The sequence below is a fragment of the Musca vetustissima genome, unplaced genomic scaffold (assembly GCF_032173495.1).
Source record: "Musca vetustissima isolate MV318-11 ecotype Yass unplaced genomic scaffold, APGP_CSIRO_Mvet_v1 utg16177, whole genome shotgun sequence".
Taxonomy (NCBI): Eukaryota; Metazoa; Arthropoda; class Insecta; order Diptera; family Muscidae; genus Musca; species Musca vetustissima.
Genome location: NW_026882507.1, coordinates 255,605 through 274,058, shown reverse-complemented (window position 1 = coordinate 274,058; position 18,454 = coordinate 255,605). Strand labels below are relative to the sequence as shown.

Below are 18,454 nucleotides of genomic sequence, written 5' to 3'. Positions count from 1 at the left end.
ATATAATTTTGGATATTATTTTAATATTTGAATCGAGTGAAAGAAACTGTTATGGCAACCTTGATGAATATGTCATGACATGTTAAACATATAAATGTTTAATTAAAAAAAAAAACAATTTAATTTTTTAATTGAAACAATTTGTTAAAAAGTATATCTGTATTTACGACTTATGAAATATTTATTTAATTTATTTATTTTTTTGTTATTGTTTTTTTTTCCATTGCAGACCAACACATTCCAAATGGTTTTGGCCACGGATGAAGTTTACACCTATGCCATTTTTAATTACGATGTTATTAATTGGTCAGCTCATACTGAGGCCGGCGGTGATACGACACATGGTGAAGGTGGTGTGCCAGCTTTTGTAAGTATTAAAATAATTTTGGTATTATTTTTATTAAGGTGAATCAAAAACATAATGGGATGAAGAGGCGTTCATTGGTTCGCCAGTTACCTCAAATCGTAGGAAAAAGTATATATCGGAGATATATGTACATATGTATATAAATCTGCACCTTTCACATTTCTATAACGATAAGCTTATGGACTTATCCAGAGATTGGTTTTTTAAAGGTCTTAATCGTACAAACATGAGGACTTTGGGAACATAGTTTTGTGATATCGGGTGCGATATCTAAATCTGGATCAATTGTAACCTATTCAATAGGGTTCGTTTCGTATTTTACAGAATGAGGCTGCAAGAATTGGGATAATGCATAACAAGTGTTCTTTTCATATGTGATATGTCAGAAATACTCGCTAGTTAATATTCACGCTTTAAATTCGAATACATTGTCGATTGTAAACAGAACTTTAATAATTTTCCTTAAAACGCAATGTTATGAACTTCCGAACAATTTCTCCATATGTTCAAGTGTTGCGCGTCAGTAAATATTTAAGTATATTTCGTATATTTAATTTCTCTTTTTTTTTTGGTTACTAAACAACAGAACGTGAATAGCATTTGTAGCCACGAATTCGGAAGTAACAACAAAAGAAAAAAACAACACAATTCAAAAAGTCTTCATCACACCAAAAAGAAACCATAGCAGCAACGGCAGTCACATGCACGAGTGAATAAGTAAATATTTTGACATAAGGATATGCTAGAGACACAGATGTAACACGTGTTGTAGTAGCACACACATCCATATGTAAACTCGTATGTGTTTTACTGCATACACGACGTGTCTATAATCACTAACACTCTACAAGAAACAAAAACAAGAAAGTACAACAAAACAACAACCTAAACTATTAAGAAGATTAAAAACATTTATTTTTCTATTTCTTATAGCGTTGGGGTTGGGGCTGGGTGTGTTTTCTTATTTTAAGAAAATTAACTTTTCTTGCCAGCTAAAAATAACTTAACAAGAATATACACTTAATTTTTTAGCGAAAATGTCTTAAGGCCTAGTTTTCTTACACCATGTCAGGTGGTTAATAAAAAAATGAAAGAAAACGAACTTTTGTGAAAATCGGTGTTAATTTGATGGGGCAAAGTGTTAAACAAGTGAAATGTGTGGGTTTTGTGGTAATAATGGGAAATTTTGATGAAAGATTTTTTTTTGAAAAATATTTAAAAGTGAAACCAAAAATATTCACTTAATACATAGTTTTAAATTAAATTTTAAAATGAAGTGGAATTCAAATAATTTATAATTCAAACGTCCAGAAAAAAAATATTTACGAATTTTCAATTTATGCGGATTAAAATTTTCTAAGGATTGTTAGGTTTATAGAATTATCGATTTAAAAAAAATAATAACCGGAAGAATATTTCATTTGGTGTTTCTTTGGAAGACGACATTTTGATTTTTTATAGAAGATGACCATAGAAAATGAGATCATCTATAGAATAATATATTTTATAGGTTTGTTATGATATTTTCAGCTTACTGAAAAATTTCGGTCTTCTACAGAAGCAGATAAGCTTATAGCCTGCACTCTAAGTTGGAGAATCAATGCAATTTGTGATTCTGTTTGACACACCCTTAAAACAGAGTAAAATTCTGATTAAGTATTCTGATCGGACGTGATATATTTAAGACAGAGCATTGTAATTTTACCTATAAATAACTGCTGATTCTATGGTGAATAATTGTAACGCTCCATATTAGATATTTTGAGGACATTCGAGCCAAACCATTTTTGATTCATTCCACATTTTTATACCCTTCACCACACTGTGGTAAAAGGTATTATGTCTTTGTGCATATGTTTGTAACAGGCAAAAGGAAACGAAATAGGCACATGGTTCATTTTGAGAATATGCATAGAATCACTTTCTAAGTAGATTTATGCATGTCCGTTCGTTCGTCTGTCCGTCTGTCCGTCTGTCCATGTTAAATGGTAAACAAAGTACAGGTCGCATTTATGATTAGAATTGGATGAAATTTGGCACAGCTCATTTGTTTGGCCCATGGACGAACCCTATTGAAATTGGGAATAATCGGTTCAGATTTAGATATAGCTCCCATATATATTTTCGTCCGATTCAAGGTAAATGGTGTACCAAAGTCCCTAAATATCTTTCGATTTGCACGAAATTTGGTACAGCGTACTGAATTAACCCTAGAATGATGTGTGCTAAGTTTCAAGAAAATCGGTTCAAATTTAAACATAGCTCCCATATATATTTTCGTCCGATTTAAGGTAAATTGTGTACCAAAGACCCTTAATATCTTTCGATTTGCACGAAATTTGGTACAGCGTACTGAATTAACCCTAGAATGATGTGTGCTATATTTCAAGAAAATCGGTTCAAATTTAAATATAGCTCCCATATATATTATCGTCCGATTTAAGGTAAATGATGCACAAAAGTCCCTAAATATCTTTCGATTTCCACGAAATTTGGTACAGCGTACTGAATTAACTGTAGAATAATGTCAGCTAAGTTTCGTGAAAATTGGCTCAGATTTAGATATAGCTCCCATATATATTTTCGTCCGGTTTAATGTAAATGGTGCCCCAAAGTCCCTGTATATCCTTTGATTTGCTCGAAATTTGGCACAGCGTAATGAATTAGGTACAGAATGATGTGTGTTAAGTTTCCTGAAAATCGGTTCAGATTTAGATATAGTTCCCATATATATTTTCGTCCTATTAAATGTATATGGTGCACTAAAGTCTCTATATACCTTTCGATTTGCACGAAATTTGGCACTGCGTAATGAATTAGGTTTAGAATGATGTGTGTTAGATTTCGTGAAAATCGGTTCAGATCTAGATATAGCTCCCTTAATATCTTTCGTAATGAATTAGGTCTAGAATGATGTGTGTTAAGTTTCCTGAAATCGGTTCAGATTTAGATTTAGCTTTTATATCTGACCAAATGAAAAATTTAGTATCGGTTGCAGAATGATATGTTTATTGTAAAAAACAGTAAAATTTAATTTTACTGTTCCTTTAAAAATGCGACGTCTGATAGGATTCATCTGTTGAATATACCCAAAGTGGTGAAGGGTATAATATAGTCGGCCCCGTCCGACATACTACTTTCCTTACTGGTTTTTATATGAACTATATGACTCTATTTAACATGCTTCGGAATGTCCGTTTTGGGCAAAATATGCACCGCTTGTGGTATGATCTGCTGACATTTTAAAGGTTACTTCATAATGCCTTTCTCATAGATGTCCTGCTATCTATTTGCAAAAAAACTCTAGTAGTCGATTTTCACAATCCACCAATTTTTTATCATTATAGAAATTTTGCAATGCAAGAAAAATATGATAATCGCTTGGTGCCAAGTGCGGACTGTATAGAGGATGCATTAAAACTTCCCAACCAAGCTCCCAAATTTTCTGGACGACAACACGGCAACTATCCTGTTGGTAAATTCTGGTCGTTTCTGGTCAATTGCTTTCTTCAAACGGTCCACTTGTTGACAGTAGAGATCAGAAATTAGCATTTGGCCTATGGAAGCAACTTATAATAAATAATCCCCTTCCAGCCCCTCCAAATGCATAGTAGAATCTTCCTGGTCGTTATTCCGCTTTTTGAATGTCCTTGCCTAATTTTCTAATCGAAGTGTATGTAATTTCGGTTCTCAGATGATAAGAGGCTAGTACAAATTTTGAAATATATGTACAAACTTAGAAGTAGATTCTAGTCACATTTCCCCCATATTTTTCTGTAATTTTGTATTTCGGAGTCTGAAAGTATAAAAATCCTTAACAAATGTCCTTTTTACGGAACTTTTGAATGGATGCCAGAATTTTCTAACCGACAAAAAACACATATCGGGTTGTCAGAGGATAAAACTCCTTTAGGCATTTGCCCTGCCAGAAAATGTTATCTACGTTTAGGTCGTATCTACAATAAAACCTGAAAAAGATATTCCTGTGATTTATGGAAAAACACTCTCTACTCGATCAGGTTTTTATTTCTATGGCGAAAAACTTTCAAAAATTCTTAACACAAGACCATGTGTTTATCGCTGAGCAAACAACTTTCTTTAAAAAAAACTTCAACCTTTCTACAGAAGATTATATTTGAGAAGGATTCTCAAATTCTCAGCATTTGTCTGAGAATTAAAATTTCCCTTTCTAATGCAAAAAGATCTTCTGCTCTTCTTTCATAGAAAAAAAGTTATTCAGTACTTCTCAGGGAAATATATCTTCAACTTTTCTCTAGGAGATATACATTTAAAACTTTAAAAGACTCTTGAATGGTGGTAAGAATACAATTTGTTCTTCTAGGTAAAAGCATTCGAAAATAAGGAAAAAAACATGACTGATTTTGTAAAAAGGAAGACCGTGTATAAATAAATAATGAAGGGTAATACTATAAATAACATCAGATTGTTATCCATAAAAACATCTAGTCTTGAACAAAATCCTTCTATACACTACAACATTCTGTGGTTCTGTGTGAGGAAAACATAAGGCCAGGCGGTATGTAGCAGTTTTTAGATGTAGCATACTTATTGTATATAAAAACAGGAGCACATTCTGATATTCAATTTAAAGTTTTTTTATGTTTTTACAGAATACACATTTTTATATAATAAAAAATCTTTGTTGAAAATCTGCCTTTAAGTTTCTTGTAGCGGAGAACCTTGTAGTCTCACTTATTTTCTAAAGAAACACATTTTTAATGAAAAATGTTTTTAATAACCTTTTTTCAATACAAGAATATTGGTCGAATATTGAAGAAGAAAATATTGCGATCTGGTTTTATTCTTCGTTCTTTTTTCGCTCCGATTATTAATATAATATATTAATATATAACGCATTTCTCATCATTAAAAATTATCGAAATTCAACAGTATTGATAAATATACAAGCAAATGATGCCACATTTTATTGTCTAACCATAAAGTGCTCTCCGTTCATGCATTCATTTATTCCATTCCATATTTCATTTTAGTTCATTTATTTATTTTAATTTTCACTGCAACATGTCGGAAATATTTTTTGATTGGTTTGTTATGCCATATGTCACGTTTGTTTAACCACTTGACATGCACAAGCTTCCGTACATACTCACATATGCGAATCTTTGTTGGTTATATAACAAAAATCCACAAACCATATCATATTTCTCTACCAAAATATTCTTGTTCATTCGGTTCAGTTCAAATAAATTCTGAAATTAAACCAACAACAGCAACTGAACAATCTACGAAATGACAATATTTTGTGGCTTTGATGAAAATGCAATTCATTTTAAAATTAAAAAAACGAGAAGTTTTAGATTAAATTGTTGTGAAAAATTTATTAGAATTGAAGAATAGGCTTTTTATAGAAAATTTTGCACTAGGAGTGTAGGTAGGTATGTGTATAAGGAGTGTTAACATATTGAATATAACGAATAGATGTTTTCAAATGTAACTGAATGAATACTATAAAATTGTATATTAAATGCCAATACATGTCATCATTCTCTCCTGCCCTAAGATTCGTTACTTTGTGCATCCTATCTAGACCTTCGAATATTACTTTCACATTGAAGTTCACCATCATTTTTTTTCTCGTCCAACCTTCGTCAGAGACTCTCTTAGTAACATTTTAATCATTTTAAGTACATCGCGGTTTTTTGTGCGATGCATTTCTTTGAATGTGCCAAACTTCTTAATTTTATTTCGTCGGTTACTACAACGCAACATAATTTCCCGCCAACTCTGCACAAGCTATTCCGGATATAAGTAAATTTTAATTCTTTGTTGAAAATTTTCTTTTTTTCTATGAATTTACGTAAAAAGAAGCATAACGGGTTTCCATACAGATTTTCTTTTCGGTGGAAAACTATAAAATTTAATATCCTTTGAGGATGTGATGTTCTAAATGAGATAACGCAAAGGAAACCGGGAGAAATTTAGTGAATTATTTCGTTAGATAATACATAGTTGAATCTTTGAGAACTAAATACTGTAAGCAAACTAAATATAGTAAAGGACTTTTGCAAAGAACTCTAAACATTTCAATATATGAAATTTTAATATAAATATCTATATCTATTGGTATAAGTTTGTTGTATATTACAGATTTAAATAATATATTTTTTGTGTTTGCTTTGAAATGTTAACACCATAGATGTGTACATCCCTATGTTGTGGCCCTTTACTGATAAAATATTTACACTGATGTGTACATTTTTATTTAAATGTTTTTTAACTTTTTTCTGTTGATGTTGAACACCAGATTTTTATTTCATAAATTCAATTTTTATCTTTACTATAACAGTAACAACAACGAAAAAAATACCAAACAAACTATGTAAATTAGTGGTTTACAACAACGAAGGCTATACAAAACGTGGCGGACAGCAAAAAAATCTATTTACACGTTTTAGGTTTATGACCAAACGAAAAGTAAATAAAAATGTTTGTTTCGGTTTACCACATCAGAATAACAGCACGAGCATGCCGCAATTGTAAATACAGTGGGTGGACGTTATAACAAACATATTGGATACGTTCGAATTAAATAAAAACAAAAAAAACATTTTTTTAAAACCGATAATGGGAGTGAGTTTTAGACTTCCTAATAAGGCTCGCAATATTTTAGATAGAGATTGAAAAATTTGCATATACATTGTTATTACCCCGAGGATGTTTGGTACACCACGTTTTGGTGTAGCCCCCACATAACGGAGCCCATCAATATTCGTTATTTTGGGGATTTTGGACACGTTTTCCGACCGAAATGGCTATAATATGGTATTTTGGGGTTTCATTCTAAATCACACTTCCGCACTAAAAATTCGAAGAAGGCCCCATATAACGGTAACGCCAAATATTCGGTATTTTGGACACGTTATTCAACGGAATTTATTGTAATTTGCTATTTTGGGTTCTCATTGAATATTTTGTTGATTTTTATGCGTTTTTAACCGAATTGGCGGTTATTTGATATTTTAAGTTTCAAATTTTTTCAGCAGAATTGGCTGTAATTTGGCATTTTGAGTTCTGATTGAGTATCTCTTTACCAAAAATTCTCAATATTGGGCCACTTTTTATGATAGCTACCATATAAAGCTAACCCCCCTTTATTCGATATTTAAGGAAGTATGGGTCCGGTTGTCTTATGCGAATTGGCTGTAATTTGATCCCTAGAGTTCTCATTGGATAGTAAATTTCCCTACCAAAAATTGTAAATATCGGTCTACTTTTTAGGATATCCCCTATATAATGGTACATTAAAAGTTCGGTACTTTGGCGAATTCCGACAGGGTTTTTATCCAATTGGATGTAATTATACCCTATGTTGCCAGGGTATTACAGCTTTGTGCAGCCCCAAGAGTTTGTAACGCCGCGAAATATTGGCCCTAAACCCATCTTTAAGTATACCGATCGTCATATCTCGATTAGCTGAGTCGATCTAAACATGTGTGTCCGTCCGTCCCTCTGTCCATTATATTTTGTAAACACGATACAGCTACAATTATCGACCAATCTTCACGAAATTTTGCATGGCCAATGAAGACTCCTATTGTTTTGATAAAGATCGGTTAATATTTAGGGGATGAAATGGACCAAATACTTAACTTTTGTCGGTTTTTCTGGTCGCTCCACAGGTCGCAATTATGGCCCAAACATCTCAATTTTTTTACATGGAGAAGGGGATCGGGTCAAAGAATAAGCATACATTTTTTGATAAATATCGCTTAATATTTAGCGGGTTAAATGGACCCTGACTTTTGTGTGAAAAATTACAAAATTTGTATTCTATAGTGTATAAATTTACCCCTGAAGGACATAGACCCGAAAAATTGATAGTATATCCAAGAGGAGTCGTTGCCCTTTAAATTGGTACCAATTATATTGTCGTATGTACTCGGATGAGGGAGATACACGTAAATATTTACAGGTGTTTACGTATTCATACATTATTTAGTAACCCACTACCACATTAGAGGGCCAAAATATAGCGCGGATCGCTTTGAATTTTTCTAAGAGGATCCAGGTTTGATCAAGGACAACGCCTATAATTTTCGGTGATGTCACATAATAATATTGGGATGAAGTGGACCGAAAACTCATTATTTTGTGTGTGTTTTTTTCGAGTGGATTTATAGGGCACATTTGAAAGCCGAACATTACAAAACAACCCAGGGTGAAACACAACCCTCTCAAAAATTATTAAAATTGTCCCATTTTTTTATAACCTCCATATCATGGTACCCCCTTATCTAACAATCCAGTACTACGGGAACGTTTTTAAATCTAATTCGCTCTAATTGTTTGTCAAATCTTAATACCTAACATTTATCCTGGCATAACCCATCATATATAAAAGTCCCGAACGTTTACAGGACCCTTCAATCAGATAATCTAATGGCATTTTTGGCTCTTACATCGTCTCCATACTAGTCTCTGCTCTCCAACTCGTCAAAATAATACATTTTGGCTTCATCTTTTGTGGTCTGAAGAAGGCTTTTAGTCTTCAGTTCGTATACATGAACATAAAGTTTTAACTATGCATACAAGTTTTATTTTTTAAGAATACTTCTTGATTTTCGGCGCATAAATATTCATTGACCTTCAGGTCTTTTACAATTTCCGAGACTTCAAATTATTTATCTGGCTTTCGGATAGCCTCTAAATATTTCTGGTTTTCGAAGAAACTCTTGGTCTCATAAAAACCCAACTAACCCATCTTTACTCCAGCTCGCTTACATAAAACAATTCTAAATTACTTTCAGAGTTCCTTTATAAAGCATTTTCAGGTCGCCTTTAAAGAAGTATTCAGGTCTTCATCTTCTTTTCATTATTCAGATCGAATACAGGGGATCCGCGACATTCAACTCATCTAAAAAAAAAAACGTTCTTTACTTGGTCTATTAAAATTTGTTGCTTCAGTTCATATGTAAATACTCCTCGTATATGACGACTACCTGTTCTATAAATACTCCTGTCATATCAGCTGGTCTATACAGACTTCTTTCTGGTAGTTTATAAAGATCTTCAAATCGTTAGGTTCATTTCAGTACAGACTACAAAGACTCTCTTCGGCATATCTATATACACTGCCTGATTTATAAAGGATATCTCCTTCTTTCAGACTTTGTCTATAAAGAATAACCTAAAATACTCTATTGTCTATAAAGAATGTCTGCTTAGGTTCGGGGATCCTCCCTCTATAAATAATTCTGTCCTTCAGCTCTTCCATAAAAACACTCTACAAATCGTCTACAAAGACTCCCGACCCTCAGCTGGTCCATTAAGATTCCCTCCAGTTCGTCTACAAACATCCTACAGACCTCGTTTATAGAGACACCCTCTGGCCAGTAAAAATATGCTGCCTTCGTCTATAGATAACTCGTCTATAGATATATAAAGCTCAGCACGTATATAAAGCTCATCTATATGGACTCCTTGTCTAAAGAGACTCTCACCAGCCCATCTAGTATAAAGACCGCATTCAGGTTCGTCTGTAAAGGCTCCTAATCAAAGTGCCTATAATTAGGTATTTGGCTTTCACAGATGTTTGAATATCCACTTCAAATTGGAGGGTATATTTCATTATGGAGCTTTGATATTAGGTTTAAGGAAGGATACTCGCCTTTTTTGAATAATTTCAGCAGTATTATTGATTTTTAGTTCTCGATGCAGGACGAACATTTTAGTTGTTTAACATGGGTCCACTCAATTCCAAGAATATATCGCCGAATATTTCTGTTGAAATTTTATATAGAATATTAAGGGTAGATTGCAAATCTCTTTTTATATTAAGGATCCCAAAAAAATTCAGTTTTTCGACTCGACCGGACATATCCATCATACCCTTCAACGCTCTGTGGTACAGGGTATTATGTCATTGTGCATATGTTTTTAACAGGCAGAGAGAATCGACATAGACCTATGGTTCCGTCCATTCATGTATTCTTGTGAACAGAACAGAAGAAGTTACTTATCTGGCTCGAGGACGAACTCAATTTAAATTGGAAGAAAATCGGTTCAGATTTAGATATAGCTCCCATAAATATTTTTGTCAGATGTCATCTAAATGATGCCCCAATCTCCCAATATTTATAGGATTGAGACAAAATTTTGCACAGCGTACTGAATTATGTGCAGTTTGATGTCTGTGAAGTGATGTTGAAATAGGTCCAGATTTAGATATCGATCCCATATGTATTTTCGTCAGATTTTCCCAAATGGTGTACCAAACTCCCAATATTTGTCGGAATGAGACAAAATTTTGCACAGCGTACAGAATTAAGTCCAGTTTGTTGTCTGTGAAGTTTTGTAGAAATCGGTTCAAATTAATATACAATTCTCATATATAGTTTCGTCTGATTTAATATTTGTCGGATTGAGACAACAAGTATACGAAGTTTTGTTGAAATCAGTTCAGATTTGGATATAGCTTATATATAGTTATGTCAGTTAAGTCCAAATTTATATATAGCTCCACACATAAGTTCGATCGATTTCATACACCTGGTTGACCAAAGAACCCAAGTCTGCCCGACAAGCATATCATTTTTCTTAGGTTTCAGACTGGTAAGTTTTGTGTTATTTTAAATTATTTCAAATGTCTATGTAGATCACACATCTATTTTCGTCCGATTCGATTTCAATGGTCCTCCAAAGATGATATGTTTGTTCTATCTACAGCATTCTATAAACATATCTTATATGTACCCAAAGTGATGAAGGGTAGTTTAGGTATAGTTTTGGTATATATTTAAGACAATGTTATACACCTTAAAATAACCTCCACCATTATTACCTTGCTAACTATATATTTACTTTCGATTTTTTTATGTGCGATAGGGTAATTTATATGTCCCTCCCCTTCATGACACACAAATGATAAAAATGATTTGTAATCTATCTTCTTCTTCGTAATTTTTACAAAACGACTAAATTCGTTTGGCAAATAATTTATAATTGTGTTTATTTATTTTTTTTCTGCTGCAGGTTGGCTTCAATGCTGGTAATGGCACGCGATCCTACGAATACAAACCGTACAGTCAAAATATGGTGATACGTGATTTGACTGGTCGTGGATGGGGTAATGGTTTCCCTGGACGTCACATTTTCCGTTTGGATGAGGAGATTTTAATTGGGTCGTGTAACAAGGATATTGGTAAGCTGTGATGGCATTTTTTGCAGTTTTTTTACATAGATAGTCATTAAGAAAACAAAAAAGAAGAAGCAGCAAAAAAGTGTGACAAAAATGAGGGTAATAAAGCAAAATAGGACAATGCGTTATAATCCCTCATTCACACACTGGCACTCAATCACTCACGGCGCTGGCTTTATTAGTCTTCTTCTTTCTCTGCTTTTTGTTGAGTGTTTGGCTTACGATTTTTCATTCATTGTTCTTCTTGCTGTTGGCCAAGATTAACCTTTATTATTTTCTATTCTTGTTGTTGTTGTACGACTACTATAGATGCTGCCATTCTACCTTTGACCTTTGCCCCCGAATCTGGCAACATGCTGGGCGGCACCGTTGTCAACATTACCGGCCCCTGCTTTGATCCCAATGTACGTGTCATGTGTCACTTTGATACGGAAGATGTACTTGGCCAATATGTGGATAGAAATCGTGTCATCTGCGTACAGCCATACCTGAAGGCCGAGGGCTATATACGCTTTGAAATTTCCGTTGGTAATGAGCGTTTTAAATGGCGTGGTAAATACTTTGTAGGTAAGTGAAAAACTCTGTGAAAGCTAAAACGAAAGAAATGAGGGATATTGGAGGGTGGCATACTAAATCCCGCAAACAAACAACGACGAAAAAACTGATGTTTGTTTTTTTTTATCTGGCTAATTTGTGATACGGAGCTTATTTTCTACTTTTTCTTATTTCCTCTTCCTTTCTCTTCCTCCCCTCACAAAAATAGAAACACCTGCGGCTGCCACTGAGAAAATCTTCTTTGAAACCGATGATGTCCACAAAAAAGCCCCCAAGGAAATTCGCATTAATTGGAATGCCTACAATTTAACCTCAAATGCCAATGCCAATATTATGATATCCCTGTGGGGCTATCGTGAAACCACAATTCAGTAAGTAAATCAATTCACACCACTCATAAACATTAACCACACGTATTTGATTTAATTTTGTTTTCGATTCTCTTCCAAACAGTCCCCAATTGGAATATATTGATGTCATTGAAGCATCGGCCAGTAATACCGGACACTATATTATTTCGCCACAAAACTACATCAACCGCAATAACATTAACAACGATCTGCAATTTGGTTTCATTCAAATCAATTTAACCGATCCACAGCAATATAATAATTTGAAAATCAGTCCGTAAGTATTCAATGGACAGCTAAAATTTGGCCTGGTCATCATGTTGTGTTGTTGTTGTTGGTCATTTATTTCTTGTTTCATATTTAAAATTTCATTTCCATTGCAATTTAATTTTCCTAATGGAATTTCAATTTGTATGCAAGCATTTATCTATTTGCCTCTGTGTGTGTATGTGTGTGAGACTGAGTTTTATATTTTGTAACCACTGCTGTGTGAGATTTTTATATTATGAGGTTTGTGTGTGTGTATATGTTTATGCCCACGCCTCCCTCCTTTTGGCAAATGTGGTTGCAATGAGTGTTGTACTTTTTTTGTTATTACTTCTGGTTTTGAAATCCAATGGCCATCATCTATATTATTGGTAAGCATTTTATTGCAATAAATATCTAAATGGTAGTAATGAAAGCCAAAGCATGTTTTTGAAAATAATATAAACTGAAATATACGAATCGAATAGCATTTTTTATAGATGAATCATAAAATTGTTGTGTCCCACCCACTCCCACTCCTCGAAGACCACAATAAATGCCCTTTTTGTGGCAAATAAAAATTTAAAATAGATATAAAAATTAAGCCTGGACTTTAGGGTATTTTTAGTAAGAAGTGCGTTATAAAAAAAAAATAAACCATATCCGCAGATAACAAGGCAATGTTTTGTAGTATTTTCGAAAAACACAAATATTACATTTAGTGCCTATATCAATCGTTCTTGAAAAAAAGAATGTTAAGAAATTTAGTATCAATATACATTTAGTATCAATATACATATTTTTTTATCATGAATATAAACAAATATAAGAAATTTTATATTGAAAGGACACACGATTGACCCGTCCCTCCTTGTATATGTCTGTCGATGTACTATTATAATAAACATATTTATTGTTTAATCAAGATGGTTTTTAATCGGAAACAGGACTTTCACAAAGCTGGAAACTAGGGAAGATATTCACCGATTGGATTTATTCTAGTTCATATAATATTTATGTAGGTCCAGAATAACGTGTTAAAATTTGGAACAAATCTAATTGGTTCCAAATTAGTTGTTGAGTTATCGCGATTAAAGAAACACGTTTGCCGTCGCTTGATGCGGCCATATCTTCAAGGGTTGTTGAGATTTCCCTTGAAATTTTAATGAGACATTTTTGAGAAATTGTAGATTCATATGAAATTAAAATAAAATAAGTAAAATCGATGTTAAGTTCCTCCACCATGAGGATGACAATCAAAATATCTAAAATTAATGTTATGATAGGACATACCATGGTACAATAATACAAGGTAGGGAAGTTTGTGGTGAATAACAAAAAAGCAACTATGCACGTGTGACTCCTTCTGCCAAAAATAAAATAAATTTACGCAACAAGTGTTTGTGATTATTTGACATTTTTTCAACAAAAAACTAAAAACGTGAAAGATGAATGAAAGGATATGATTTCTTTCCAAAATTCAGTAGGGAATACCATAAAATGTGTGTTTCATCCATAACAAAGTAATTACTTCCAGACGAACGTATTAAAAACATCATTTCAATTAAACTTGAATATATTTCAATTTATTTTGAATTTATTTGACATAGCATTCAAAACAATAAGCACACATACACAAAATATGTATTAGTTCCGTTCCAGAACCTACAAGAATCAACTCATTTTACATGTTTTCCAACTTTTTACTCGAAAACCGTTCCTCAACCCACAAAACTGGTAAAACATTAACTCAAATTTAAGAGAGCACAAAACAAAATGGCGTTCTCTTTGAAAACTTTTTACTCGAGAAATTTGGTCGAGTAAAAATGGTAAACAGGAATGCCTACTTCTGATTGGCTGTTATGTTGAGTTTGAAGTATTGCCATCTAATTTTGGCATATATACTAGATTTGCGTTCCCGAACTTTTTAAATTATTTTTTACTCTGAGAGCAATTTTGAAATGTTTCCCTTTTACTAGATTTACTATTAAAAAAGTACTGGAACAGACCAATTTTGATTCGATTGAACAAGCCACCTTGAGAAAAAATTGTAATCAGTTGGTAGCTGTGCCCTACCTTGTAATTATTATAACATGGGACATACCAAAAAATACGAGAGAAAATATGATTGAAATTCTTAAAATATATTATGTTTTCCGTTATATATTAGGTTGGGAAAAAGAAATTCATTATTTTTATATGAACTATAGGACTTTATTTAACATTCTTCTGAATGTTCGATCCACCGTTTTGTTGTATGATTTGCTGCCAATTTAAAGGTAACTTTATAATGCCTCTCTCATAGAAGTCCTTATCTATATTTGCAAAAAAACTCGTAGTCGTTTTTCACAATTTTTTATCATTAAAGAAATTTTGCAATGCAAGAAAAAGATGATGGTGGATGCCACACACACATCTACTTCACTGTAGATGTGTGTGGACTAGTGTTGTCCTGGTGGAACACGACACCTCTCCCGTTGGCCAATTATGGACGTTTCTGGTCAATTGCTATATTCCAGTTATTGACAGTGGAGATCATAATTTAGCGTTTGGCCATATGGAAGCAGCTCATAATAAATAACCCCCTTCCAGTCCCATTAAATGCATAGCAGAACCTTCCTGGTTGTTAGTCCTGATTTTGGCACAGGGTTATCCGTTTAAGAAATGGATCTATTTCATTTCGTTTGGCCAAGGCTTCGCTGATGGAAATTCGATCAATCCTATTTTTTCTGTTAATTGGTGTGGCACACCAAACATCGAGCTTATTTTTGAATCCAGGTTTATGGAAATGGTTTTATGGTCGATTTTTAGCTCCTGGGCTGGACTGCTGATTTGCCGGTCAACTTCGATCATTTTTCCGATTTTATCGACATTTTCGATGACCGGCCTAATGGATTTCTTTTTCCCCAATATAATATATAATAAAACCGAGAACAATATTGATATTTTTGGTAGTGAGATTTGAAAGCCAATGACAATAGAAAATACGAAATTAAACCAATTAAACGCATCCAAAATTCTCAATTAAACCAATTAAACGTATCCAAAATTCTCAAAATACCGAAAATTAATAATTTTTAATGCGGAGATGCAGTGGTTCCGTTATGAGATCCCAAAATATCAAATTAGAACCAATTTAACCAATTTTGAGGGAGGTACCATTAACGTGGGTCAGTATTAATTTCAAAAGACGTGGTTTCGTGGTTTCTAAAGACGGACAGACAAGGATGCCTAAATCGACATAAAATTTTATTATGATCATGAATATACTTTGTAAGGTCTATAGTGAATTCTTCGAGGTGTTGCAAACAGAATGATTGATTTTTAAAAAGCTCGAAAAGGGGTTTTGGATATGGCGTGAAAACCATGAATCCAATTATTATCTATAAATAAACAAGTGGAGGCAAATTTGGGAACATTTGACTTTCAGCGATAGCACCGCTGGTAACGTAAGTACTTCGATTGTTACATTACATTTGGGTATGAAAGATTTTTTGTAAAAATAAATAGATTCTGGGGAGATTATCCCAACAAAAAACTAAAGGAACTGATGATGATCAGTGGCTAGATCCGAAACTATAGTCTTCGCTGCCTTACACCTCGGCGGATAATGCCCATAAAGTCATTTTTTTAAAACACGTCGCACAGAAAAGTAAATTTCTTAATAAAACTCTTCAGAAGTGCAAAGAAATGGTCGGGACCTTTATAAATTGCAGTTAATAAAGTTTTTACTCTCTGACAAAACAAAATGCCAAATAACTCACTCCTGCTGCACATTTTGTGCTAGGGCCCGAAGAGCATCTTGAAAATTTGAATGACTTGGCTTTATTATATGAGAGACATATACCTGCCCTGAATATTTCCTGTTTCTTACCATCTCAAAAATCCTGTATACCGAATTGTAGCCACATATTGAGTCGATCGACAAATTCGCAGCCACTTTGGCTGAAGAAGACTATCAAAATATTAAGAATCTGTCGAGACCTGCATAGAGACACTTTGGCAAAAAATTACCTATGTATATTGAAAAGTGTATGCAAGAACACTCCAAAAACAATAAATTCCAAACTACTCCCACTTCGGATGAAAATGCGGATAAATACATCAAAATAACGAAAATAAGACGATACTGTTTAATGTGGATGTACTAAATATTGAACATCATTTGCGAAGATGATTTCATCAAATTACAGTAACATCGGTTGGAAAATGCATTTTACACCATCAGAAAGAATACTTGAAATTTGGTTGGACGTATATATGCTGGTTATGTTAAAACATGGACCTACATTGATCATTTTCTGCACAGATATTTGCCACGCCCTTAACTGGCGAAATAGAATTTTAGTATAGGGTATTTGGGTTTATCATATATAGTTATAGCATACATACATGTTGGATCCAGCAATGAAACTGGATCTGTCCGACAATCATGAAATATATAAAAGAGAGGACCTGTTAGATATAACTTCTGTATTGCTACAACTCGACCATGAAAATCATTATCTTCAAAAATTAAAATATATAAATTCGAAATGGGAAAGGTTTTAATTAATAACTATCTTGCCCCTTTTAAAACAATTCCTCTACTTTGCCGGAGTCCAATCTTCGAAGCACTTCTGATTTTAGGTTGAGTGAAAATTTCCTTATGAGGACATAAGCCATTGGCGAGTATTAAGTACCTAGAAGGTAATTCGCCATAGGTCAAGTTTTTGAGTTATGGCTGACTGAATTTTTCACTGGTAACTCTACAGTTAATGAAGAAAAAGATTTACATCTTTGTTTGCGGTTATTTTTGAGTATCTCTTCAATTAAATATAATGAGGACTTTACTTTAGGAAAAAACTATCCTCATTCCATCTCGAGGCATTGTTCGTCTTTTTCATCCTTAACTTTTTGCACCGTAAACTAAATATTACCTCAAAATATTGACCTTTTTGGCTTACACTCGTCAATAGGGTTTTCCATGAGGTCAATTTTGTACCACAGCGTAATAGACTCGTCAAACTCCTCGACGTCCTTAATAAATGTCTATGATATACTTATAATTGCTAAGACAATGTCCTTATTTCTATAGACTTACAAATGGAAGCTTTAGAATAATTATTGAACAACTATTTTTTTTTAATTTTCGAAATCTCTTAATTATTGATATTAATGTACAATTTCTGAGAACAGGGAAAATTTCTATTTTTTTCTACTCTTCTTTAAAATATTGCAGTAAATGTCCCCCACTCGTTGCATTAGTGGATTTTTTTCTGCATGACTTCTATTGAGTTAAGAATAAATAGACCACGAGGAAAAAGGAAAGCATCCAATTAAACTTGTCTTATTATTGTAAATTAATTGTAAGCTTCCCTTCTTGCAATTAACTACTTAAACATTGACTTATTTCTTATAAAAAAAACAACAACTTTCATTTAATATCGCGACACATAGTTGTCACAAACTATTTACCCAAGAACGTCAGTCTAGATTTTTTATTTCTGTTTTCACTTCATTTTCCCATCAATTGATGCATACTTGAATCGTTGAACATTGAATCGGCGGCGATAGCCTTGGAATGTGAAGTGCAGTATCCTTGTGATAATGTTTTTTGCTTCGTTCGAACTTACCCTTATTTACTGATGGCAGAAATCTCCAATGCAGATATGTATGTACGCAGCAGATAGTTAGTCAGTCAGTAGTACTAATAGAACATTTTTAAAACATTTAATTTTACGTATTTTTTTAATGTTCAGCCGGATGTTAAAGGGA

The 18,454-nt window shown here is 33.2% G+C and overlaps 1 protein-coding gene across 1 annotated transcript in view; it reads left to right on the top strand.

Annotated features, from left to right (window-relative positions):
- LOC133328980 (protein mesh) overlaps nucleotides 1-18,454 on the top strand; it is a 90,585-nt gene that overhangs the window by 52,240 nt on the left and 19,891 nt on the right. The window contains exons 5-9 of the mRNA XM_061537483.1: nucleotides 230-367; nucleotides 11,381-11,549; nucleotides 11,856-12,113; nucleotides 12,310-12,472; nucleotides 12,555-12,728. Of these exons, the coding sequence (XP_061393467.1) occupies nucleotides 230-367; nucleotides 11,381-11,549; nucleotides 11,856-12,113; nucleotides 12,310-12,472; nucleotides 12,555-12,728 (902 nt within the window). The remainder of the gene's footprint in view (nucleotides 1-229; nucleotides 368-11,380; nucleotides 11,550-11,855; nucleotides 12,114-12,309; nucleotides 12,473-12,554; nucleotides 12,729-18,454) is intronic.